Here is a 27,845-nt window from a genome sequence, read left to right as displayed (position 1 = left end):
AATGGTGTAGTGAAAATATTAAAAATGCAAGCCATTTTGGATGGTGCTCTTCTGATGACAGATGTAACCATCTTAAACATTTTTATGTGAAAATACATTTATAGGAAATAGACACATGTTAGTTTGTCACCAGCACCATTTCTTCACGATTCAGGTCTAGGGCCAGTTTTGTTCAATATTTTTTGTTGATGATCTGGATAGAGGAGGTGAATGCACCATTAACAATTTTGAGGATAATAACAAACTGGGAGGTGCTGATGACTCTCTGAAAGAACAAGATGCTTTGCAAAGGGATCTGGGTAGATTGGAACATTGGGCAATGATTAATGGGATGGACTTCAGGAAGAACAAGTCCCAAATTCTGCACTTGGGATGGAGTAATGCCAGGCACAAGTATAAACTGGAAGAGGAATGGCTGGAGAGCAGCCCTGCAGACAGGGATCTGGGAGTGCTGGTAGGCAGCAGGCTCTTTACAAGTCAGCTATGTGCCCTGGTAATTAGGAGAGCAAATTGCATCCTAGGGTGTGTCAAACACAGCACCACCAACCAGGTGAAAGAGGTGATGGTCATGATGTATTCAGTGTTGGTGTGTCCTCCCCTTGAGCAGTGTGTACAGTTCTGGGATCCACAGTTTACGGAGGATGGGAAGGTACCCAAATGTGTCCAGAGGCGGACAAAACTGATGAAAGGGCTGGAAGGTATGTCTTATAAGCAACTAAGGACTTTGGGCTTGTCTTGTTGCTAGAAAAGGAAGAGCTGAGGAATGATCTGATTGCTCTTTATGGCTTCTTGAGGAGGGGATGTGGAAGCAAAGGTGCTGAGCTCTTCTCTCTGGTATCCAGTGACAAGGCATGTTGGAAAGTTTCAAAACTGCACCAGGGACAGTTTAGACTGGACATTGGGAAGCATTTCTTTCTGAGAAGTTTGTCAAGCATTGGAACAGGCTGCCCAGGGAAGATGTTGAGTTAGCATTTGTGGAGATGTTTAAAAGATGTGTAGACATGGCAATGAGGGATATTGAGGTTTAGTCACAGACTTGGCAGTGCTGGATTAATAGTTGGATTGATGGTTCTAAAGGTCTTCTGCGGTCTAAACAACTCAATGATTCTATAGCTAGGAAGCATTCCTTTACTAAGAAATACTGTGTGGTTGGTTGGATGACAGGCGCTTGCCAAAGTCACTCTGTTGCTCCACTTCTCAGCTGAACATGCTGAAGTTTTGGTCAGCCCTGCGTTGGTCAGGTAGTTGAACTAGATGGTTGCTGTAGGACCCTTCCAACAGAAGTATTCTATTTTATTCTGTTCTATTCCAAATTTGTTAAGCTTAAAAAGGATAAACAATTGAAAGTGTTTCTATAGAATTTATTTTTAGTGAGAGGAATGGCTCTGATTTGGCTGTCTGGGTCTCTGGTGTTTGCTTTTTGCAAATAGGTCAAATTGTGTGAATGTTACAGTACACCTATTTCTAACTTTACATATGTGAGAACTTAGATTAGTATTACTTTCATACAAGGAAACAAAAATGTACCAAGGACTTGCTATCAAGAGTTGTTTTTAAATCATATAAAGCTAAAACCAGTCAATGATTTTTTTAAAAATGCAATTTTATATTAGACATTGAATTTAAAAAAGGAGTAGAAAGAAAGAGGAACATTGACTCTGAAATGGTTTTAGACAAAACCCAAAGTTCTTCCATGAAATGCAAATAATATGAACAGATTTCACTTTTCTGCCACCCAGCAAGCATAAAAATGCTGCTTGTTTCTTGCAATTATGTACCTGTGACAGAAACAGAATAGAGAAATTGCCATCTAACACACATATGAGCAGATAATTTTTTTCCATGGAGTGTACATTAAACATCTCAGTACTAGAGAATCTCCTGAATGACTTGTGCATAGCTGGAAGTTATGCTTTTGCTGTCATGTTGTTACTGCTAATTGTATGTACATGTGTTTTTATTGTATGTTTTTAAACTGTTTTCAGTTAACCTTTAAACTACTTTTAGGGATTTTTCTTTCATTAGCAACAAACATGGAAAATAAGAAAAAGAGTAGATTCTTTGCTCTGATCAAAGACAATACATACATATTACAAAAAGTTAAAGGTATAAAATTTTCTGAACTTTTATCATAGTACAAAGTTGAAAGAAGTAGGGATAAAGGGAAGCAGAAAGCATTCTTGATAGTGTACCCTTGACAAAAAGCTGAGAGAGGTGAATGGAGAAGAGCGTGTTGCTAATTAGAAAGAATCTGATTCTTTTTGTTTCTTTTTGATTCTTGCTGCGCTTTGAGAAGTCTGCACATTCTAACTGCACAAAAGGATCATATTTCTGCTTCAGACTTGAATTAATGTTCATATCAAGAAAATATGCATGGATAATTACATGGGCCAAGGAAAGTTCCATAGACAAAGACTATGTTAAAAGAATTCAAATCTCAAAGTTGGTTATTAAAACTGATAAAATTGTAGAATGAAGACATATCCTTGAGTTAATTTTTATTCTCTTGTGTATGCATCTGTAGAATGGTATGGTCTTTAATGCAGGTATTTAACAGGATAGCTGATTTGGAGTCATGTTTTTTAGAGTTACTGAAGGCAAAGTCTTGTGCCATTTTCCCATTGTTAGAGAAATAGATGTATAAATGAGGCTAAGACATATACACAATCTATTCTGGTTTAAGCACTTAAATGCCATCCTCAAAAACTGTTTCCCTTCTTTGACAGAGTTTCAAGTCATCAATAAATTAAGTCTAACTTCGGCTTGCACTAAATGTTTACAGATTGAATGAAGTCCATGAGTTCCTTTTTCTGAGCAAATGGTGGTTCAGGGTGATAAACTTTCCCAAATTCATCCCAATAGCTTCTGAAGTTGCTTACAGAAATCAAAAGGGTTATTTTGAGGGGCTGGTCATTTGTTGTTTTTCTGTGTCTTGTAAATCTGGAACGATACTACTTTACCAAAACAGGAGCTTTGAAGATAAACTCGGTGATGTTAAATTATTTTTTAGAAAACTCTGCTTGAAGGCCCTTGCTTTCCATTTCAGTCTCACCTTGTTGTGGTGTCCCCTGACTATGAGGAGCAGGCAAAAGACCCTGAATGTCCCCTCTTCCTGGAGAGCCACCAGCCACTGTCCTGGGGAACCATTTCCCTCATTGTCTCATCTGCTATTGGGGGAAAAGGACTCTTAACAACAATTCCAGTGCTCTTAGATGACCATCATGCTGTACAAGTGCCTTTTGTCCTCTGCTGCTCCTAAAGGCAGCCTCCTTGGCAAGCCTGAAAGTTCTATACAGAACCTACCATAACAGCGCTGTCATATTTTGCAGATGCATGGCCATGGGAATAACATCATGGAAACAGCAGGATGAAAAACACCATCCCACAGGCTCTACGACACACTCCTGTGGCTGCAAAGGGCTAGGGGGCAGGAATTTGAGAGTGGAAAACAGGCCGCAGGGTTGCAAGAAAAGACCCTTAATGAAACCAGAGGCTACAAAAGTGCCCAGGGCCACAAAGGTTCAAATCTCTGCTCTGGTTAGCTGAGGACCAAGTAAAATGTATCAGTCTGTGAGAAACACACACTTCCTGTTGTTTTTTGAGCTATAATCTACACTGAGCAAAAGGACTGCATCTGCCTTTACACCATTTCTTGACATATTTCAAAGGCATGTGTGCCTTTACATAAATGGTGTTCACCTTTTTTCCATCCTTGTTTTTTCACTCCTTTTTTTTTTTTTTTTTTTTCATAACGGAGCATATGTTTAATGTACTTATATTTTCCTGATAGCCTCCCTGGCTCCTGAGAACAGATGCATCCTATTTTTATATAAAAACACAGAATATTTTTTTCTTCCAAGAGTACAAGTAAACTAGGAAGATCTGTGTAAGGGCTGACTTCTCCATTATTATGTTTTCTTCAGTTTGTTATTTACATCTGACAGTGTTTCAAAACAGTACCACCAGACAGAAATCTCACTGCAGGAGGATTGCTTTTTGGCTTTTTACAAATCCATTTGAAGTATTGTCTGCTTCAAAAGGCTTTCAGTCTAAATAGAGAAGAGAAGCATGGAACAAGGCAAAGAAGAGAAGCAGAGAAAAGATAGTGTGACCTCCCTGGGTAGGCAGAAGGCTGAAGTCTGATTCCAAGTGCAATAGATAGTCCTACCTCTATTTAATTTTTCTGATGTCTTCTTAAAGCCTGTAAACCACTTTGATGTCTTTTTGTTGGCATCAAATAATATTTGGGAAAGGGCATAATAAAAGTGACATTTAATTTTGGTGAGACTGAGTATCAGCCAATTGCTGGTGACTAAAAATTATGGATGTCTGATGGCTATTCAGTAGCTGGTGGCTTCTGTCCAGCTGCCATTTAACACAATTGGTGGCAGCTTCAGTGTGGGTGAAGAGGTAATAGATTCAAAGAAAGCAGAAACGCTTACATCTTTTTCATCATTATTTTTAATCAAATTAAGAGCAGCGTGAGAAGACTGGAATTACTGTACCCTTGGTCCATTAACTTAAGGAAAGATGCTGTATTTGGGTGAGCTCTGGTTTACCTTGTGAAATTCCAACTCTAATTTTCAGGACTTGCTCTCAACAAAGGTAGCTACTTGGGTATTTTTCAGTTTGAGCACCTTCCTCAAAATTATTTCCTTCTCACCTTTTCTCCCTTTTGAGCAATCTCCTGTTTCCTTCAAGTTATCATTTAGAACATGTCAGATGCTTGGAATCTTATTTGTAGTATCAATTCCGGTGTTAAAATTTGGTTTTAAAAAGAGTTATTTAGGAATTTGAGTTATTCAGTGTGACAAGTGACTATTTCAAGGACACCTGGGTTGATATGTGCCTATTCCAAATGACAAAGGGAACATGCGTGAGGAATGGATAGAGTAGCTCATATTACCAAAGGCTGTGTGAGGGTTCTTTTTTAAATTCTATCTGGGCAAAGAAATTGTGAAACTGCATGTTAAACTAAGGCCTGGTCAAAACTGTAGATGTTCCCTAAAGAAAAAGTGGATATGGAAACAGGATCTTATGGAAGTCTTCCTCCCACTGACCATGTGGAGGTCAGATCTTGTGCTTTTCTCTGCTAGTGAAAAAACAAAACAAAACAAAACAAAACCAACAAAGCAAACAAACCAAAAACCCCCCAGAGGTAGAGATGTTCCTCTGCCATAGGATATGTTTTCATTTAGTCTGATAGTTCATCCTTATGCTGTTATGCAGAAAGAGCCCTCCTTCAACCACCTGACTCAGGAAGGTCCTTTGTACCCCAAAAAGGAAAAAAGCATGACACATCGTATTGTCTTTGGCAAGGTTGCATGTCTTTATTCACACTGTTACAGGTACTCAGCTGACAGATTTTGTAATAAATATGCTGAAGCAAAATTTTCCTAAAGCCAAGAGCACACACCCATGGGAGTGATGGAGTCATCCTGCAGACCCAGGGATTTCCAGATGATTTTTGCTTTGATCTTGTCTTCTTTTTAATTTTTTATTTATGGTGTTTGTCTTTGATACCAATCAGTGAAAAATTAATTTTCATAATTTTATACCCTGTAACAAAAACAGCAGAAGTATATTTGGTTGAGTTGTTTAACCCTCTTTAAGGATGAAAAGTTAAATGCTAAATGAATAAATGTGCTTAGAAATTGTATTTCATTCAAGGAGACTGTTTTGAGAATCCTAGTCTTTCTAGTCCAAAAGACAGATTTTCATTAAATCTTATGTACATGTAGGTATTTTCTTGATTAGGTACTACATGAAATTAGCAGATAATTTCATAGATATCAGCTGAAGTGCAGAGGAAAAGAAAACCCAAGAGACACTTCCCTTCTGGGACTACAGGAAAAAACAAATTCTGGTGGATTCCAGGGAACTGCATTTTCCAGGCAGTCTCCTTTCTTCTGAGATACAAGATGTGTCTGCAATATCTGTGTGTCTGCACCACTTCTTCGCTTGATAGTGCAGACATAGGTGACTTTGGGTTGAGGTGGAAGAGCCTGTGTGGGGTTTACAGTCCCTGCTGAGCTCTGCACAGCTTGGGTTAGACTGTGTGGCTACCACAGGTATCAGTGACTAACCAGGACTCGTGCATTGGTGGCTGCTGGGATGGGGAATGTAAACCTGACCTGTAGGTAATCCTTTCTGCTGACATTTCTAATCTATTGATCTGTTGATCAGGTGAAAGTTCTGTGTGGGTCTGTCAGGCCTTGTCTTCAGTGACAAAGGAATGTTCTATTTCATCTGCTTAACTTCTTGATATAAACTCTCCAAAAAAATGGAATAGAAAAAGAGCAGTTTAGTACCAGTTAAAACAAAGGCAGTGTTGGTATCTGGGTGTTTTTTCTCAAGCAGTTGCATGCTAAGGTAGAACCTCTGGGGAGTCATACTGAGGGCACTTGCCTAATGTGGTGCTCTGTACACACTATGTCTTTTGGTGTTAAGACAAAAAAATGACAAGATGTACAAAAGTAAAATACAAAAGCAAAATGAACAAAAAGGCAAGATATGGTTTATTTCCTAACTATTTTGTAACTACATAATCTTACTGAGACAAAAATGCTGTTTTGGAAAGGACAGTGAAAAACTACAGAAGCAATTGAGGCAAGGTCAAATAGTAATCTCACATTTTTTGCTAACAGCTGCTGAATGTGACCTACATATGTTGTGACTTGTGTAAATAATTTTTTAACTTAACTTTCCTATTCATAAGTTGTGGCTGCAAAAAAAGCCTGCAAAAAGCCTTTCCCTTAATCTCCTTTCTTCTTCACACACACTTTTGTGTTTGGCAAACCACTTTTTTAAACACACCGAGTCATCTCTATGTGTTTTATAAAGTACAATATGCTTGCACATCAACAGGCAACTCTGTAGGACACTGTATTTAATACATTGCAGTGGTATTGGTGGCTTCTCAGACTGGTACTTGATGCTTTAATTCATTTTTTCTTGCTTTTTGTTTCTATTACTTAACGAAAATATGCCCTATCAAAATTTATTTATTGGAATGCTATCAAGGTACTTTTTGCTTGCAGCATTTTCACTAGTTTATTATCATAATAGTATTCCAAAATATTACCATATTTGTTATTTACATTATCCTATGAAAACCTATTTTGCATTTCTCTCAGTAGATGCTGATATCCAGCTTTAGTATTCTATTTTATGGGTTTTTCCATCTTCATGTGTGTGCCAGGTGCTGGAAAAGCAGATGCAAAGACAGGTCCTTGCCCTGTTGCACATCCTCAGCACAAGAGGACAGTAAGGAAAGGAGTTCACAACTAAGTGGTTGCATACATCTGCTCTGAGCAGCCACAATTTTGTTATTGCTGCAGCTTTTTAATACGTATTTCACTGGTGAAATTTTGAACTGATAAATCTTTTTCATAAGACGATGGGAGGGCTCTGTGTGTCAAGCTGAAGTTTGTGACCTCTGCCATTTTATGAATAAAAGTGACAAGAAACCTCTTCCCTCACTCAATAAAATGATCAGTCACAACAGTGATTTAGCAATTTCATATGTCTTTATCTACATCAAGGTTCCCTCTAAGAACATGTGCTTTATCAGTCAGTGAGAAATGCTGTGCAGATACTGGATAGAAATGCAGTTTCCAACAAAAATTCATTCCACCTAGAAATGGCTTTTAGGGCAATTTAGAGATCAGGAATGTAGTATTATTAAATCTTACAGCTTTTATTCACACATTTGTTACCATGTTTTCTGGTCATGGGCACCTTATGCAAAATGGTTGTAACGATTACAAATGGAGTTCAGGAAGGGGGTCAGAATCACTGCAGTCTCTTCCTGCTACACAGCAGCTGATATCACCTCTATTTGCAAATTCAGTATGATGACTCACAAGCACAGGAAGCCATAAACAAAAAGGTAAAAAAGGAGGGCACCTGGAATGTAAGGGGAAAATATCAGAAATCACCATTTCTGTTCTACTGTCATGTCTGTCTTAAGGATTATATTAATAATATCAGTAGGAAGAATAATGTAATAATGATAATAGCAATATATATCTCCAGGTATGGAGAGCATCCAGAAGGATTCATCTTGTGTAGCTTTGAAAGTTTACACTGCAATGGATGCACCTAGTAGATGGTTCATCAGGTCAGGTTTAGATGGTTGCTTTGGGATTATACAACTTCTGTCATGACAGCAACTTGGTTAAAATAAAGTCTAGATAGCTACTTCAGATGTAGAAGCCAGTACTACAGGCACACAAAGATTGGTAAAAGTAATCTCATCTCCAGAGCTAATTGCCATCTCTGGAGTTTCCTAATCAGCTCTCTGTAGGGAGTCCCTGTAAGATCTCCAGGTACATGTTTTATGTACTGGCACCTTTATATTTTGGATATGGGAAAGAAGGTGAGAAAACTTCACTTAAGTCTGCTGAGGGCCTCAATTCATTAATTGTGCTCTTGATTTCGCATGTTACTGATGGCCAAGATAAGCACAGCTATCATAATTTTCCTTTTTAAAAGCACAGTTGAAGAGAGCATTCAAACTTAGTTTAAACACTCTGAATACTCTGGTGGTGACAAGTAATTTTTAGGATTTATGATAGTAATTTTTTTTTTCTCATCCTAAACAGATACTTATCAAGATAATCTACATCAATATGGAAATGTGTCAGTAGCTAAACACACCATTGTATCTATTTGTCTGGTTCCACTTGGTAGCCTCAAGCTTTTGTCTTCAGGAGAGAGTGATTGCTATAGTAATTCTGAAAAAAAACTATTGTTGAAAGTTATGGGGAAGGAGTCAATCTATAAAAGAACACGAACCGGTGCCTAGTGCTACAAGGTGTATTGAAATATATCTGTTATCTTAAATTTGTTTATGATAACTAGACTTAAGAGTATCTGCTTGTTTTAAAGAGAAGGCAGAGCACTAGTCCTGTTACTCAGCAGTCTCGAGGACTAGCTCTGTGTGAATAGTAGAAGTTTAATGTTAGTTTCTAAAATATGCCATAGATGTTTAGAAGATACATTTTACAACTTTACCAGTCTGAGATTCCACATTTCTAATGCCCTCATCTTGCTCTTTTCCTAAATTATTTCAGTGATATCAGAAATAAATTTGATTTTAGTCACTGTCGGGCAGATCTGTGGCTGTTTTGCTGAATACTGTATGAACATACATATATACATGTATGCCTGTGCATCCCCCTACACATACTTGAATGAGTGCTGATATATGCAAATCACAGTCCTCTGTATAAAGACATTTTGAAGCCTTGATGAGTAGAATGTTTTTCTATAAAAAGAGCCTATTTAAATCCAATTAGAGCATGTTTTTTCTATAGTTATGCAAATATATTGCAACTTTACTCTAAACAATGCCGTGGACAAAGTGATGTTGAGATTGGTTCACTCATAGCATCTAAGCATTATTAAGTCATCATCCTTTATCATGCAGTATAATGGGGCTTATTGATGTGCGTTATGTGGTAGGTATATGTATTTCTTCATTATAATGTGTGGGCCCAGTATTAGCCAGTAAGAACAATGTATTATGTAAAAAGTAGGAAGAATCTTTTAAAAATGCCTACTGTATTATCCAAAGGAATTAGCATTTGCTAGATTGCCAGTCAGCCAAGGTTTTACAAGAGTTATTGTCATTTTGATTTTCGGATGAGTCATTTGGTACATTGCCCCCAAAGGCACCTCATTATGATTCAGTGCACAGCATATAAAATTGCCTAGGCTTTCGGGGCTCCATGGAAAGCGAGTGGGGGTTGTGGTGGCTCAGCGTTGTGAAGCAGCAGCATTATGCTTAATTGACACCTTTGATGTAGCCCTAAGACAGCACCTGCACCTCCCACTGCTGCTCTGAAGACGTCAGCCTTACGCAGAAAAGGCTTCTGCTTATGAATCCTGCATTGCATTCAGCTCACTCTGCGAGCAGCCCCAGCTATCCTTAACTAATCCCATTGCTTCTCAGTTTGGCTACAGCTTGGCTTAGTAGAGAGCAGGAATTTTGCTGCTTGCTCTTATCAGGTTAAAGAGTCAGATTTTGTCCATGTTAGAACTCATAGAAGGTAAGTCAAATGCCTTGTTGATATCCTTAGTTTGTAAATATTCTCCTAAGATTCAGAATCTGGGAATCTGTTCGTTTGTTCTTTTTATCCTAGCACTTAAAAATGTAGACTTTGATAGAACAGTTGCTTGTTTAAGAATATTTACATGTATATGTGATACACACTTCATAGTGTTTCTATCAGTGCTTCAATGTGAATATTATTGATAGCCTCTCGAGTGAATACTTTGTAGTAGAATTCTGTCCTCTGCTGGCATTGTTTTGTTAATTTATTAGAAAATGTCATGTGCATGTGAAGATGCTTCTATAAAGATAGGCACTGACTTATGTGAGGAAACTTGCTTATTTGAGAAAGTGAAGCTTTCCTGTAAGTCAGACTGGACGAGTTACATCCAATTCGTTTACCTCCAGAAAGCCCTTCTGGGTTAAGTTGGAGGTGTTATTTGGGTCAGATAGTATTGCAAAAATCTCTTCAAATGGTAGAGTGAGGAAAAGCAGGCAGCTGATTTGTTCTTGCAAGCAATATTGTGTTTTAATTTTTGTGGGCAGCACTTCAAGCCATAGTTAAATGGAATGAAAAGGTTTATATGTATTATGTCTTTTAAGGTTAACAAAGTACCTTGTTTCCCATTACTTTCAAGTACGGGAACAATACAGTTTAAGAAAACATGATCATGTTCTCTGCCATTGACTAAAGTCTTGTCAAGTTTTTTCATTACTTGCTTTCATTCTGTATAAAAAATTGTCTTCATGAGCCAAAAATCTCAGGAAATAATTCTTTGAATTACCTTATTTAATGTTTTAAACATTAAGCAAAAGCAAATTAATTTGTTCGACAAAGACTGAAAAAAATGTTGATTTAAGTGGTTTTTTTCTTTTAATAATGCCTTGTATTTATTTTCTTTTCAATTTCTTGTCCTTTTAGTGAATGGAACCCCTGGTAGCCAACTTTCTACTCCCCGCTCTGGGAAGTCTCCAAGCCCATCTCCCACCAGCCCAGGAAGCCTACGGAAACAGAGGGTAAGGAAATAAGGAAACTGATTTCTGAGTGAGAATCCAGCATAGCCATTATCCAGTAGCCTTCTCCCTTCTGATCCCTTGTGTGCGTGTAGAGCCATAGGGTGGAAGAGCCTGGCTACAATCCTTGTGTTTATAAAACACCCTGAAGTGGAATACAACCATTCTGTGTCTGTCAAAGTGTTAAGTATACTGAGAACTGGTTTATCCTTGGGGGAAAATAACCAGGGGTTTCTCTCCTTTTTCACAGAACTTTTCTGTTTATTTGTTTTACTTTCTTTTTCCAAATTTTTCTCAACTGAAAAAAATGTCAAAGAAATCTTTTTTGTTCCTAACTCGCTGTGGGCATTATGTCACTTGCACAACCTACAGACTGCTTTGATTTTGAAGCAAGGTGAAAGAATGCACTGTGGAATTTAGCTGTGATATCACAGCCTTGTGCAGTGAAGATACTATCAGCACCAAGACAACGTGAGACCTATCAGTCACTTTCCTGGATGAGAGTTGATAGTAGTTGTAGGTTCCCCCTAGTTATCGTATATGGAGGAATCTACAATATTCCTAAGCATCCAGAACTAAGCTAATGCCTGTTACTGCTGAAACCCTCTGATAAAATATTATTCGTTCAACCCAAAAAGCTCCACATGCTGATTTAATTAATTTTATCTGTTTAAAAGAAATAATGGAGATATCTATGTATTTTCTACTATTTTCTAAACTGTGGTCAGTTCTCAATGAAAGCATCCCTGAGGCAGTACTCTGGGTCTCAGACTTGTTTATAAACAGAGTATGAACACATGCTTTTTCTGCCTTTTCAGTTTTTAAACAAAGACATAATTTGTGTCTCTCAAAATAAGGGGATTTTGTACAAAATTGGCAGTGCTGGACTTTAGGAGCTGGAGCAGACCTGATTCCCCAGATACCCAGATCAGAAATAGCTGTAGCATGACACGATTCCCTTCTAGCCTGCAGACTCTTCATAATATCTGATGTATGCCAGGGAGCTGAGGAGATGTGCACGTCCAAGTCTTACCTTCATCTGGGATACAGCTCTGGGTTTCTGCCATGACTTGTTTACAGACACAGGAGCTTACTGTGATCTTGCAGTGTAGGGACAGCCAGTGAGCAGCAGCTTGGGGTCTCAGGGTAGTGTCATGGTTTTCATCATCCGATATGCAGAGAGTAAAGACGTGAGTTCCAGTGGGTAAGCTGGTGCTAAAATCTTCTTGAATGCAATGTCTTCCCCACCTGTTTGTTCTTGCTCTCAAGGCTTATTAATGAATCATTAATAAGTCACTGGAGAGGGAACAAAGAGTCTTCCAAATGAATTATACATTGGAGATGTGAGGGCGTCTGTTTAGATGGATGATACCAGTTTACATTGGATTTGCATTTGCTGTAAGGCTGTCTCTTTTCATTGGTAACTTTCCTAAACTTTCTTTCTCACCACTGATGCTTCGCTCTCCACAGTGAAGAAATATTTTTCTGCTAACATTTGTGGATGGGTGAGTGGGAACCATGTGATCAGCACCATTAGACACAAGGGGTTTCTAGGCACAAGATTTCTGACTTTCAAATGTGAAGAGGAGAGCAGATGGGCTTATTTTTATGTGTGAGTGTAATGGGATCACCGAGTGGCAGTATTATGGATGCAAAGTGCTATGTAGCGGTAACAAAATCAGACTGCTAACTGCAGAGAAAATAAATATTGAAGTGTACTACGGGAGGGATAAGACATTGTTAGGGAGTTGAATTCTCTTCTCCAATATTCGTATTCAGTCCCCTTGACCTCAGTAGGGGACCTTTCATGCTTCCCTAGCTTTATTTTAGACAGATTTATTTTTTTTTACCTGATGAAACATGGAATATATTAATGTAATATAAAAATAGATTGCAATCATGTAAAATGCGTTACAATAACATTATTTAGGTTACAAAATCAACTCAGAAGTTCAGGGATGGAAACTTAACACTCAGTCTGAAAATTTATTTCATCTGCTTTTGTGTTTAGCTTGTGAAGTGAATGAGTTAGAAGTTTGGTGTAAAAACATATGATTGTGTCATTAAAGCTTATAGTGTGGATTCCAATGAGTAAATAAGGCATTAAGCCATGCTTGAAAATCATAATTTCCTTGTTAGCACTATATATGGTGTTCTCTTTACTTTTAGCACAGGTTTTTTGTCTTTTAATTTAAATTTTACTTAGAGAGGTTATGTACCTTATTGTCACAAGCCAAATTTAAACGCAAAATGTTTTGTCTTTAATGGCTTCAGCTACAGTGCTGACAAGCCAGCTACAGGACAAGGTTTATTCCCTAGGAGGTTGCTGAAGTGCTGGCATCATATGATAGACCTACAAGGGAGAAGAGATGGATTTCAGTTCCCATCTTGTCCCCAGTGTTGAGAGGTGAGGTGTTCTTGCCCTGGAAGAAGAGTGTTGGCTGCTGTAGCCATGATCTGGGGTTGAAGGTGATGGCTGGTTTTCTGACTGCTCTGTCGTTCTCTCTTTACCAGCAGTTTGAGGGAGCTACTGCTTTAGAACTGAAATAAGGTGCTGGGTCCTGGGAGCACCAGCTCAGCTCTGTGATTTGTGGTGTTTTGCACTTCTCTCTGTGCAGTTAGAGTTACAGGAGTCCCTGTTCTCTCATGCCATCAGGTACATGGGATGCCAGTGGTGGTTCCTGGGTCTGGAAGGCGACAGGAACATTTCCTTTAGCCTAACCTGGTTCACCTTGACTTAACTAATCAATCAGCTCTTCAGCATCCCCAGCCATGATGAACATCACAATGCCGAGGGGTCTAGGCAGGCTGCCAGTGTTTTTCCTGGGAAGTACAGCTGAGAGGAGGTCATGCTTTTGAATCCAGAGACAACAAAGCAAGGTTCTTCCACAAAGGGAGGGATTTCTTCCTGGGAATAGTAAAGACCTGTGAAGTGCATTAGGCAGCTTAAAATAAGGATTAATCATCTTTCTTACTGATGTTTCATCACTCAGCTTTTTAAAAAGTAAATCCTGACCTTTGAAGGAAGGCTTTTCATTGATGTAAATAAGGCAAAAAATGCTGCTGTGGTACATACTCAGGAAAACAGTACTCTTGTAACCCTATAGATGAAATTTTATACCCTCAAAAGCCAGAATATAAAAAGATAAAATTTATCCTTTTTCATTTGCATATGTATGTGGTTGAGTTGTTTCCAGAAATTCAGAAGTCAGTGAAAGTTATATTTTTATAATCTTGTGCGAAACTCAGTCTATATTTGAAGAAAGTAAGATTTGAAAGATTAATTTCGTGAGTGTAATTCTCAAAGTTGAAAGTGAACTAGGAACAATTTATCAGCTATCTTAGCTAACTGTCAACCAATTTTCAGCTTCTGAATATTTTAACTAGCAGGCTGTGTGCTATAGTTACTCTTTCTTGCAGTTTAATTATTTCTTTATTCTTAAATAGGAAATTAAGATTCTAGTTTTTAAAATATTATAAACATCATTAAATTTTGGGGTTTTTCCCAGAGGATTAATACATTTGAAATTCAGGTTTGAAATAGCAGATTGAAGTAGAGTTACTGTGTTGCCCAAAAATGTAGTTCCTACTGCAACAGAGTGCAGTTAGCTATGCAGACTCAGAAAAAGTGACATGACATCTAGAGAAAATTTAAATATTTTTTCTATGTTCCTAGAGATTGCAACCTACAGAATTAAAAAAAAAAATATTAGATTTAAGGTACTTCTTGACTGATTAGACAGGCTGAATTCTATGTACATGAGGATTTTTTTGAGTTGTAGGTAGCCAAGAAGTCTGATTCATTCAGCAATTTTTGTTTTCTTATAAATCTATGCAAAATAATAAATAGATTCTCCTTATAATTTGAAAAAAAAAAAGAAAGACAGCTCTTTGGTTAATGATACGAAGGAAAATTCTTTAAGAAAGGAAGACTTTTTAAGACTTTTAAGTATTTAAAAGCAGGTGAAAAAGCATAGAAAATGACACTGAAATCTGGTGAATGATTTTGCTTTAATGCAATCATAGAGTTATGAAAATAAACACAAAAATATTCTTTAAATATTAAAATTCAGAAATATCTTATTTGTCTGTTCCAAATGTGAATTTGTTTTTATATTCAGAAGCAAGAGCAGTCACCTGAGAGATACTATTCCAAATGTTGGGGTATTACTCTCTAGCAAATCAAAAGATTCTTTTCTCCTGTATTGGAAATTCCCAAACTGCATATTCTCAAAAGAAATTTTAATAATTACCTAACTTGTTAGTATTCAGAATAAGATGGTCTTCTCTTTTTTAAATTGTTCTCTTGTCTAGATTGTTTCCAACGTAATAGAAATATATTTAAGATCTGATCTTCACTCTGCCAGTCTAATGTCTTCTACTGTGTGTATACATGCCCATTGGCAGAATACATACAGAATAAGCATTCTAGGAAATCAACCCCCCTTTAAGCTACTTAAATCCCCTTTACATCGTGCCTACAAGTAAAATATGAACCTGCATTGTTTATAGAGATCACAATTTGAAATTTGTGAAGCATTCATTTTAGCTGGTCCTTTTTTGTAGTATAGCTTTCAGATTTGTTCATTTCTTGTCTCATTTCTTCTCTTACTGTGATTTAAAAAAGAAAACCAAATACATTCAAGGTCAATCCAAAAGCTGGCTCCATCAGCTTTCCCATTCTCATATTTTCTTGTACTTTGTCCTACAGGGGTTTTTTTCTTGCAATTTGTTCATATGTTCTATGTGGAAAGGATCCTCCAAAACACCTTAAAGAATGGCTATGAGATGTGCTGGGCACCTGCCTGATCAGAACCCCTCTGAATTTATGCTTAATTCATCTTAAAAAGACAGTGCTCTGTCCTCTACCACTTCTCTTTTTGAACTTTCCTTCTGTGCCATTGTGTGTCTCGACAAGGCTTGCTGTGCTGCGTAGGTGGGATAGGGCAGTGTATCATCCCATAACACCTCTGGCACTTGAGGATTGTCTGATCCGTCAGAGGATCAGAGTGTGTTGAAAGAATGAAGTGTACAGATCCACTCAGACTCTCCCTCTGCTGTCAGGAGCTGGTTGCTTGGCTACCGACAGAAAGAGGCGGTGATGGGGGGACAAGTGTAAAACATGCTGTCTTTTTATACATACACACGAGCACAGAGGAGCTGTGGAAAAGGAATATCACTCTCAGTACGACATAGGCAACAGCAGAATTCAGTGTCAGCAGTCCAGGGATCAAATGTTGCTGGATCCATCCTATATCACCAGTGGGTGGCAAGTTTTTATTGCCTTAAATGAGGTGAGGACTTACTCTGCCACTCTGCCACTGCGAAATAGCCAAAATGGAAATATATTCCCTCTGAGATTAAATTGATATTTCCAGGTTTTCAAATCATTAGGAGACTCTCCAGAACAGACAAATATTGTTTGAATAGTGTTTAATAGAAAAGACACAAAGAAAAAAATAATTGCTTCTGGGAATCTGCTGTACATTGAAATTTCAGCTTTATTTATTAACCATCTATTTTTTTATTTATAAATGATAACAATATGCCATTAAGACAACAATATGAGTATATAGAACATGTGTATTTTGTGTTAAACAATGTCTTCTGGTCCACAGTAACAAAAAGAATATAAGACAGTTGCAGTGCAACAAATCAAACAGAATAAACAAATCTATACTGCACTTCATCTTACAGGACCTGTATCGCCCACTCTCTTCGGATGATATGGATTCAGTAGGAGACTCAGTGTAAAAGAGAAAATGGAACAATGTTTATGGTTTGTGATTTGATGAAGGTTTAACATTTTTAAAGAAAATAGCTGCTAATTTACAGTAATAGTGAATCGCACAAAAGAGTTTTGCATATTTAATATTAACAACATGGGGCCAAATTAATTCTAGTGTGTGGGGGTATTTTTTGGCTTTATCACTGCATTTTAATGCAAGAATTTGTAATGAATGAGCTACTGAATATGTCCATCAAATCCAGAACAGCATTGTGCATACTTAAAGGCACAAAGATTGGATAAGTGAATATAAAGCACAAATACATAGTGGGCACATTTATGAATAGCACTATTTTTATCATCTAAGGTACTGATTATATGTTCTGTTTTTTACCATATGTACCTTTATTCATTTTGACATGAACAGTTAATGAGTACTTTGCTTTTACCAGCTAGGTAAAATGCATAGGTAAAATGAATAGGTAAAATACAGAGAAGAAAAAACCTACCATATTAAACTGCTTGCACCACGCTGTCTGATCCCAAGTCGCACATTTGAAACACTCTAAGTTTAGTCTTTCTATCCAAGTGAAAAGAAAGTGAAGAAATCCTGTGTGGTCACAGGACAAAAGTAATTCTTTCAAAACAGTGCTCAAATTCTCTTTACTGCTTTGCCATCTGATGACTGTAAACAGTAGAGTGTTCACAGGCATTATGAATGTTTTACCTGGCAAGAGATGTTAATGCTGATCATCCATGTGTTGCAAGTAAATAAGGACAGATTTCTGACCAAGGAAATATGAGGGCCTGCTGACTAGCAGTGTCATCTGACATATGTATGATGATATCTTTTGGAAAAATATATTTTGCCTGAGAAAATAGTTGATTATTTTCACTTATGTTAAGAACGGGAACATCGTTTTTAATTTCCTATAAGAAAACATTTTGTGCATTTTAAAAAGAAAGCCTACAGAAATGGTGATGCTGTAAATCATCCTCCTATTGACCTAATTTTTTGTTTTCGCAGTATCTAGGGGTGCTCTTTTCGTACAGCATGAATATGCAAAACTCCTTTAGCGTTAAAGTAGGTCGTGCATTATAACCAGTTGCTTAACAAATATCTACTAATTTTCGTTTGTTTTCTGCTGCTTTATTGTGAGAATCTTAGTCTACCTTATTTACATAATAGCAATTTTCCCCATCATATGTTGTATTTAAGTCCCTAGTGTAGTGACCACACACTTTTTCATTTTCTCAAATAGTAATAATTTAAGAAATAGAAATCAGTATGTTTCTGATTCTCATCAAAAATCTATAGGGGTTATATTTTTGAGCTATTTAGTGATGATTTAAAATATTTTGAAATCAGGAAAATTTACTTAATTGAAGAAAAGGTTTAGCTGCCACATGCCAGCTTCTAAATGTAGTGAAACAATTCCTTTAGACTGATTTGTCCGTAATTAAACTCACCAGATGGAATATGTTGGCATGTGAGGTTATGGCTTTACTGTATCAATAGAATTTTCTTAACAGAGGACATTTGCGAAAAGAAATAAAAGGGCAGCAGAATACAAAACTTACCTTCTCTGTTTCCAATACCTGGTTCCAGTATCACCTGGAGAGAAAGTCATTGATCTGGCAGGTTTGCTGAAGCAGTCAGGTCATTCCCTTTTGAAATGCATGTTTTGCCATTTCTGCTTCAGACTTCACTCTAAAACTTTTCCCTCTCACAAGGACAGTCCATCTCTCACCCCATACCATAATGCATAGGCTGCCCTGTTCTACTGAAAAAGTTCACAGCTGTGAAGTTACTTGCATTTTCGGCTGTTACAAGGGAATGTTTTTGCAAAATGTTTTACTTGATCCTGAGAAATGCATATTATATAAAGGTGCATTGGGATCAGTTTCCAAAATTTCAGGCAACTCCACCAGATTGAGCGAAATACTTACTGACATTTTGAAAATTGTTTCTTTCTGTAAAGAAAATAAATTCTAGGAATTTTATTTTTCCTCCCTTCTCCCATATAGGCTACAGCTGCTTTAGGCAGTTTATTGGGAATGTTCTGTGCAGGGAGCACAGATTGCCAGCAAACCTGAATCCCACAGCTTTGCTTAGCTGTGGAAAAGAAAAATGGACCTTATATCAGTAATTGTTATAATAGTGAGTTCTCCATCAAGACTGTTTTAAAAAGGAATATGCTAGTCCATAACGTTTAATCATTTCAACATATGACTTGTATTAAGGGGCTATTCAGAGGCAAGACGTATCATTAATATTTCATTTTAGGAATGAAAGTCCCTTAGAGATTGAAAAGGTACACTGTTTATAGACTTTGAGATCCCTTTTTGTGTGGAATGTAATTCCCATTATACATGAGCAGAAATGAAATGCTTCTTTTGAGCAAGACCAGAAGGTTTCAGTTTATGGGTGAAACTGAAATTGTGTTCCTTGATTCTGTAGTTCTGCTTACAATAGCACAGGTTTTAGTTTGTTCCTTGATTTCATCAACTGCATTAAATAATAGAATAGCTTAAGCAACTTTATAGTGTTTGAACCTCTGATAGTTCTCTGTATGCTGCATTATTTGTGCCTACTCCAAGGTGATTATGATGTAGCTAAAGAGTCTTGTATAGATTGTGAAAGCTTTGATTCCTTTTGAGCTTTATGAATACTTGTGATTATTTCCCTAATGCTTTCTGCAACTTTGTTTTGTTTTTTAAATCTCTTTTTTTCTTTTGTGCAACGAGCAGTTCACATGTGAAGCACAGAACACGTATGTTTGTATTTACACGCACATGCACATGTACATAGATTAATGGCTTTGGAACCCATGCGCTGTTATGTCACATTTGTGACTTTAAACAAATAAGTGGGGAAGATGTTTTAACAGGAGGATGCTCATCTGCTGGGATTCACTACAGCTCTGTTAAAGCTGGTGGAGCTGCAACAACCATTACTTGCTGAGCAGCTACCCTAAGGAATTCTGTCCAGTTTTAAGAGATCACATCTACAAACAAGGGCTAAGTTCAAACTGACCAGAAGTTAGTGGCAAACCCACCACTGACTCCAAGGCGGGAAGGATAGAACCTTATGCACAAATAGGTACACACAGACAAAACATTAATCCTAAATTGAAATTTGAATATTTGAAATGGTGTTCTTTTGACATGTTCAGTCTTACGCCTCCTCTTGAATGGTGCTGTTCTGCAGTACATTAAGTCATGCAAAATTAGACATTCTTCTGTTGAAATCAGTAAAATCTTTAACATTCATTATGCAATGTGAAAATTGCTTTCCAATTTCTAAAATAATTCTGAGACAGCACATTATATTTAGTTATTTTTCTCTTCAGTTCATTTTCATAGGGCATATTTGGCTGAAAGATGAAAAATCTGGGGTATTAATATTGTGGCTATAAATGTATATTACAGGAAAGGATATATAATGTTCAACACCCTGGAAGAACAACTGGATTGAGATTGTGTGGAGTAAAAATTGAGATAAATAGTAGTGTTTTCTTCTGCAGTTTCATAATTCACACTGCAGTGTGAACTTTATGTAGTGCATATGTTACAAAAACTGCACTCTGAATGTAAAATGAATTAACAGTGATATACAAAAGAACCTCTGATCAATTAAAGTTTACTGTTTCTGTCAAAAATGTAGAGAATTGAACAGACAGAAAATCTTTATGGTGCTAAATTACCTCATCACTTGAATGCACAGATTAATGTTGTCTGTGCTTTTTCCTGTATCCAATTAATGGTGTGCAACCAAATACAGGATTGTTTTTTATTTAATCTTCACTTTCAATTCCATCTGCTAGTGACAAGAGCTTGTAACTATGAGCGATGAAAAGTAACTTTACGAAGCACAGACAGCAATACCTGTATGTGCAGAGCAAAGCAAGAAAGAGGTTGTCACCCTCTTTGGAAATGGGTGTGCTTCCCCCAGGAAAGCCCTTCTATGCAGAAACCAGGGGCTGCTGAGCAGAGCAGGGGCTGCTCTGAGCTGTGCTTGCTGCCATGACAATTTTGGCCAGCTCAGCTGGCCTCTCTCAGGGCTGGCGGAGCGCCCTGGGTCCCCGCGGTGGGTCTGTAGGTGACACCCGTGCTGTGTCCTTGCGTGGGGCTGAGTACACGCACGCGGTGCGCGCGCTCCTGTGTGGCTTTGTGTCTGTGGCTGCGCATGGTGGTTATACTCCAGTTCGCTTCAATTAGCCCTCAGCAGTGAAGTGTGAGGAAAGCTGTACTGTATTCAGCGTGTACTTGTTGTCCGATGTTGTATGGGGTAATTATTAGGTCGTGGTTTGCCCTGCAATACAGTGTTTTGGAATTTGGACTCTAGTGAAAGAGGAGCTAACAATGTTTGTGCTAAGGCCTCTTCATTTTCTTAGTTGCACTATGATATTGTAAATATTGGCACATTTACAATGTAAGTTTAAGATTTAACAAAGTTATGCATACAATTATTTTTTTTAATGAAAAGTGCTTGGATATTTGCTTTTAAAAGTATACCGTTTTTGTATTAATGTGATGCAGGAAACCAAAAAGAAAGCTGTTGATTTATCAACAAAACATGTAAAACTTGCAAAATAAACACCGATGAATGTTTTATTTCTTAAATTCAGCTGAAGAAAATCACCTTCATTTTTGTGCCATTGTTTCATCATACTGTATTGTACTTGTGTTTCATATTTGACCATGTCATCCTGGTTGCAATATGTTATTTTGCTAGATTTAACATTAATGTAGATTATTGTAAGTGATGTAATAAATATATATTAAAAATACACACTGTTCAGAGAATTTATTTTGGAAACATGATTAACAGTCTTCAACAAAATACTTGCAGTCGATATTGCTTGTTCATTTTAGATCAACATTGTCCTTCTAACCTTAGTGTAAGCATATGGGGTTCATGCATTCTTATGGGTTCCTTTAAGCAGTAGATGCTTTCAGTGTCTTTTTTTAGTAATAAACTCAGGGCTTTAGTGTGTAGATACAAAAAATGTTTCAAGGAGGAATTTGGTTGTAGTGGGTGTTGTGAAGACAGTAAATATAACTGCTTTGAATTGCTTATGGGTAACTTTGTGTGCACATGATGGGATAGATTTGAAGTATGAAGTGGGGAATTAGTAGAATATCCAAAGCAAGGTCCCAGCTCCCTACCAACAGCTGAGCCCCAGTAGCATCTCTCCTAAGACAAGTATTAGGAAAATGTGCTTGTGAAAAGCTAATAGTACTGAAGCATACCTGGTGTGTTTTAAAATAAGTACCTAATTTTCTGATACATCTTTCCACTCTTTAAAAATGTGTATCCACATATCCATAGCCTAGTTTTATTTCTTGTTTGGCAGGGGTGGGGGAAGAGAGATGTTACAAATTCTGACATGTCATCTGCCAGCCTGATGTTCATACTTTCCTGGAGGAAACTGTGGGCCTGATAAAAGTTCTAGTTTTGCTCTTGGTTGCTGGTAAATAGGTCTGCCTAAAAAAGATGTACACACATGGAAAGGAAACAATATGATAGAAATGGGGAAGAGTAGAAACAAAATAACTAAGGCTTCTGTCTCTACCAAGAAACAGTTGAAAATACCAGGAGATCTTTAAAAATGCAACTAAATAATTTAAAGTACAATGGCTATTTTGCTGTGCCCTTAATTAGGTGAAAGAAATAAGAACCTCCTTTTGGTTGGTAGCTTTTCAATTTTTGTTCTATAGTTGAATAGAAAATTTTACCTGTGTATAATTTTAGAAGAGGTAAAAGGAAACCTCCACATTGCGTCACTGCACATGTAACTTTTTATGTTAACCACAATAAGTATATGGAAATGACAGTAATAACTTCCGATACCATGAATCTGATACTTCACTTTTTATATCATCAATCTTTTCTGAATGACGCCAAAGGCTGAGTGAGCCTAGAGTGAATTATGGCTCAACTTTGGAAGCAGCTGTTAGGAACTGCTGGAGGTTATGTTCTAATTTATTGTTAAATACCATGTAGGAAACTGTGTTGGTCTTTCTGAATTGTCTTGTCACACAAATCAAATGAGTGTATAAGTATCCAATGCTGCAGCTTAGTGAGGGGATCTTAATAAAACAAGGTGCTTCAAGCTTGCAAATTTAACTTCAGTCTGTCAGCTCCATCTCCTTGCAAACTTTCCCATTTGTCCCTCTATTCCTCAAAGAAGAAAACCAGCACAAGACCCTGACAATATGCCAAATAATTGCTTGTGTCATTTGAACTTCCCTCTTCTCTAAGTTGTGTAAATCCTGAATTGCATTAATCAACAACAAAAAAAGCATTTCCCTGTGTAGGGCCTCTCTTACGTCAAGTGTCTAACAAAATAAGGTAGGATGTAGAATTGTGAATAAGTTTGTAAGCAGGTTTGCATACATTTTTTACTGTTCCTTTTCAGATGAAACAGTTTATGAATAAATTTGAATCTGATGTGCCGGTTTAGTGCAGTATCCAGACTGGAAAAGAAAACAATTGCACCATTTCTCTTTCTATACATTCAGCTCCATTAGTGTCCATTCTTTCAGCATGAAGATTGTGGATTTCATGTTTTTTCATGAAGCAATTTTTTTGCCAACTCTGTACTGTTTACATGAAAGCTTTTTTCCCTGTCTTAGCTGTCTGGGCAAAAAAATGTAAGGTTAAACAAAAGAAAATAAAAAACATTTTTCACTGGATATAGCTGGGAGAGGGAATTTCAGTGTAACCCTTTCTTTCTGAGTTGAATAATAAAAAAACCAGTTTATCGTCTTAAAAGTTACATCAAAATATATTACTCCATTGTTTTAAATCAGCTGTCCTCTGCTTTTGTTCTCTGGTGATGTACCATTTTGCTGTTCATTGACTCACTTATTTCTTGCTTAACACTGTACATATTATGGGAATTTTTTGATCTCCTTCAAAGTCTTTAAAAGCTAATACCTGCACTGGATGGTTGTCTTTATTTTACCATTATTCATGATCATCTTTAGGCAAAGGAACTGAGCCTGTCAGGAAGTCATGACAGCTACCTTGCAAAGGTTGTTTTATAACCAGACTGAACACTAGTATGGGCTCCAAAAGAGGTGAGCATGGGGGCTTAAATGCTTAGTTTTGGTTTTAAAACTATTTTTCCTTACTGAGTTGAATTTCATCTTACACATATTACTGACATGCTTATCTTTTTGTATTTTTTTTTTAATTCTGTAGAGTTCTTTGGAATAGGGACATCTTAGGAGGCATAATTTAAAGATATTAATAATTCCCTTCTCCTGAACCTCCTAACTAAACTTACACTTTGTTTACTAATCTTAATCCTCACTTCATTAAGCCTGTTTCTAAAAGAGTAGAGCTCCGCATGAGATCCAAACTTAGCGTTACACCTGTTTGCTTTTCTGTTACTCGCATTTCATCCAGATGCTTCCTTCATACTGGAAAAATATAAAGGAATGTATTGTTGAGAGACATTGTAGATTCCACATGGTCTAAGAAAGATTTTAAAAGGTTTAGAAAATAGAATGCAGTGTTTGGGTTTTAAGATTCAGGAATCTGAATTGCAGTCACAAACTTCCTAGTCATACTTGATTAAGTCTCTTTTCGTAACTGCTGACACCAGTAGTCCAGAAGAATAATTCCTGCTGTTTAGTTGGAGTGGGATTTTAAGATTAAGACAAAGGTATCAGGAGAGAGACATTACAGTAATTTTTTATTTTGCTGCCTTTTTTTTTTTTCATGGATTTAGCTCAGTTTCCACTGATACAAACTATTTACCAAACAGTTGCTAAATGAATCTCCAGGTGAGACATGACTGAAACTCTAGAGCGCTGTTTCCATTCACATCAGTGAGGTGTGTGGTGTGTTGGCCATCTGTTATATAAACCTGAATAGGATCTGAAATCCTTACACCACAGACCTGATTTTTTTATGCCTTCGCTTTTATGAAGGTGTGCCATAAAACTGGCCATGTGCTGGCAGCCCTTGTGCAACTGGACCCCTTTTAATCTGTGTAAAAGTGATGACATTCTAAGCTCCTCAGCATCGCTTGAAATTAAAACAGCTAATTGCATTAAAGTCTGTGTGTTGAAGATATTATACTTTTGCTTAGGGTTTGTCTTCCCCCTCCCCATCTGCAAGATCCCTGATGGGATCCACATCTGTGAGAGCAAACAGCGCGCACGACAAACTGCCTCACGATTGGCAAGCCAACTGGAAGGAACGCTGAGACCCACAAGGATTGCTGGACCCGCAGGGCTCTCAGCTTGTGAGAACAGCGAGCTAATTAAAGTCTAAATAAATGAAATATCTTTCTAGCTGAAGTAAAGATAAATAAATAAATGCCTGCGTGTTGTCGGAGAGGACCGAATAAAGATGAAAATTTTTGTGTCCTGTTTATCCAGTAACCTCTCTTTAATTGTGAAAGGGGGGCTGCCAGCAGACTTGGTGAATGCATGCAAATGTCCAGTTCCTGATTTATTTTCAATCTGCTGTTTTAATAGGAGGGGTTTAGCAAAGGTAGTGAAGAGTATGTTTTTTATATATTTTTCAACAATTATTTAAAGTTTTAAAGGTCTCAGTGTGTGTTTTTAGCACATCTTCCTAGCTACTGCTTCTTTGTCATTGGCAAATTCTGCCTCTGCCTCTGTGCCAATGTTTTGAAGGCCGATGCCACCAAGGAGGCTGTATGCTTTGTTTGCAGACCAGTGGTATGGTGTATGTTACTAACCCATTATTTCACTTCTTCTGTTAACAAATATCATTTTAACTTTCCCATCTTTAATAGTGCCAATAAGAAAAGAAGTAGAGCCACTTAAAACCTCAGTATGAGGTCCATTTTTTCCTTTTAATTTTCTACAGGCCACTTTTTTTTTTCAGTCTATTAGACTAAGCCTAGGTTAAATACATACTTAAGGAGTTTGGCTAAGACATATTTAAGAGCCAATTTAATTTCATCCATGTGTAGACCATTAAGATTATTTGTATTTAAATTGAAGCACTTGCTAAAATGCTTCGTTTAAATGGGCCTTTGAAGATAACTAATTTTGGAAGGACTGAGGAATTGCATTTCTCAGCTAAGCCTTGTTTTAAGTCCTCAAATAGAAATTTGAGTGTCTCTAGGCACCCATTCCAAGATGTGGCTGCTTAGTTAGGTCTCAATTTTCACATCTCCCATTCTCACAGATGAGAGCAATGACTGCAAGACTGTAAAGAAACCATCAGGCTGTTAAAGGAAGCTGCAGTGCTGTGCAGTCAGCAGTCTTGACCTAACATCTACTTTAAAGTGTAATCTCACTATTTAAAGTGCAAAATATGAAAAAAAGAAGTAGCTGTTTAATAATTTGTTGAAAATCTAGCACTAACCTCTTTGTGATTGTACTTCTTAAATGTTGTAATGATTCATTCCTGATCATAGAAGTAACAAATACTAAACATGCTTAAATTGTAATTCCTTTCAGAAAATACTGTGGAGTGGGAAAATAGGTATGAAATTGGATGTCTGTTCTACGAAAACAAACACACCAGAATGAGTAGAGAGAACATGTTTTTCTGCTTATTTTACAAGCAGGACTGTAAAGGAAACAATTCTCTCATTACATATGTATAAAAATAGGCTTTGAGACTGACTTCTCCAGGCATGAGAACTCCTAGCATTTCCCTGTTACCTTGATCATCCACATCTGCTCATTTGTTCAAAAATGAACCAGAGGTAAGTTTTTACTGGGATGTCACGCAGAGTTTAGCACAGGAATAGCACACATATAAACATGTCCTGACCACGAAACAAAGGCAGCAATATCTTAGCAAACTCTATAAAGTCACTCAGTGCTGACTTCTGTTGTCAAGAGGCAGCAAAAACAGTCCAAAAACTGATTAATGCATTCTTCCATTCTGGTCAAAGCTCAGAGGAAATACTTGCCTGGATGAAAAGAAGGAGCTGGGGTTGATTAAAAGAAACAAGGGCAAAGAATCTCATGGTAAATGGGATGTGCAAGCTCTCAGGATTTTTTAGTGAAAATTGGGCAAGTTCAGATTTTGTCTAAGTCATTTGACCTTAGTCTGTTGTGGGAGAAATTAAAAGTTATTCTGTTCAAATGAACTCAGCATACTGGCCAAATTTTAAGTCTGCTGACTATGTTTTCCCTGGCTCAGTACTCAGCAAATATCCAAACTGCTGCAACTTTAGTTACTCTTGCTCCAGTCATCAGCTGTGTTCTGTAGTGTCAGATGAAAGAAATAATTCCAAAGTAGTTGTATTTAATTTGTAAAGTGGATTGGCACCAAGATTGTGGGCATCTACAAACCTTGTAAACACTGATAAGGAACTGACAGTGTTAGTTACAGGAAGTACACCCTGCAATCTATGTAATATATACACTGAAAAAGATAATGAAATACTGCAGCACGTTCAGCATGTGAATCATGTGAACCCAATAAAGTTTAAGTTTCGCAAATCCTCTGAATATCTTTAACTTAAGTTGTAATAGGAGGACCTGAGGAAATGGTCAGTTTGTCTTTAAGTTTGAAGGCCACCATTACATTTTTAGCTTCTTCAGACTTCCTCTGAAGATAGAATCCTGAAGACAAGTTTGTGTAATTGTTATGCACCACAGGATAAAGGTTTCGGGTGAAATCCAGTCCACCTCAAATGTCTGTGTAGCTTCATCCATCTAGATGCATGATGAAGCAGTTTTCCTAAAGTCCATGCCTAAAGTCTGTAGGTAACTGATAGGCATTGATAGGTGCTTTGGAAGGCTTCCCTGGTGAGATCCTGCCTCCTGTACTTCTGGCATCCAAGGTGGGTGGCTACAGGTTTCCTTTGAGGGACCACAGAGACACTGCCCTCCCCCCACTGGCTGTACAGACAAGCTCAGACAATTGCAGGACAAGTACTTGAAACAGAGTACAGGAACAGAGTCACTGCCTCAAGTGAGCTACCCCCAATCAAATGCTCTTATGAAACAGCAACCATTATTCACCCAGACATTTTATTTTGTCCATACTTTACCATAATGATTTCTCCCTTTTAGAACAAAACTGGGTAGGAT

General features: G+C 37.3%; 1 protein-coding gene across 5 annotated transcripts in view; it reads left to right on the top strand.

The window, feature by feature from the left end:
• DCLK1 (doublecortin like kinase 1) overlaps positions 1-27,845 on the top strand; it is a 229,875-nt gene that overhangs the window by 158,176 nt on the left and 43,854 nt on the right. For 3 of the 5 annotated variants that reach the window (XM_066176006.1, XM_066176007.1, XM_066176008.1), the window contains exon 6: positions 10,980-11,074. In XM_066176006.1, coding sequence (XP_066032103.1) covers positions 10,980-11,074 — 95 coding nt within the window. Of the gene's footprint in view, positions 1-9,939; positions 10,056-10,979; positions 11,075-16,768; positions 21,565-27,845 lie in introns of those variants that run through there. The other 2 variants (XM_066176011.1, XM_066176010.1) reach the window with 2 other exon arrangements.

Source organism: Chamaea fasciata, unplaced genomic scaffold (assembly GCF_029207755.1).
Source record: "Chamaea fasciata isolate MVZ Bird 193981 ecotype frontalis unplaced genomic scaffold, bChaFas1.0.hap1 SCAF_2, whole genome shotgun sequence".
Lineage (NCBI taxonomy): Eukaryota > Metazoa > Chordata > Aves > Passeriformes > Sylviidae > Chamaea > Chamaea fasciata.
This window is presented reverse-complemented; position numbering and strand designations above follow the sequence as displayed.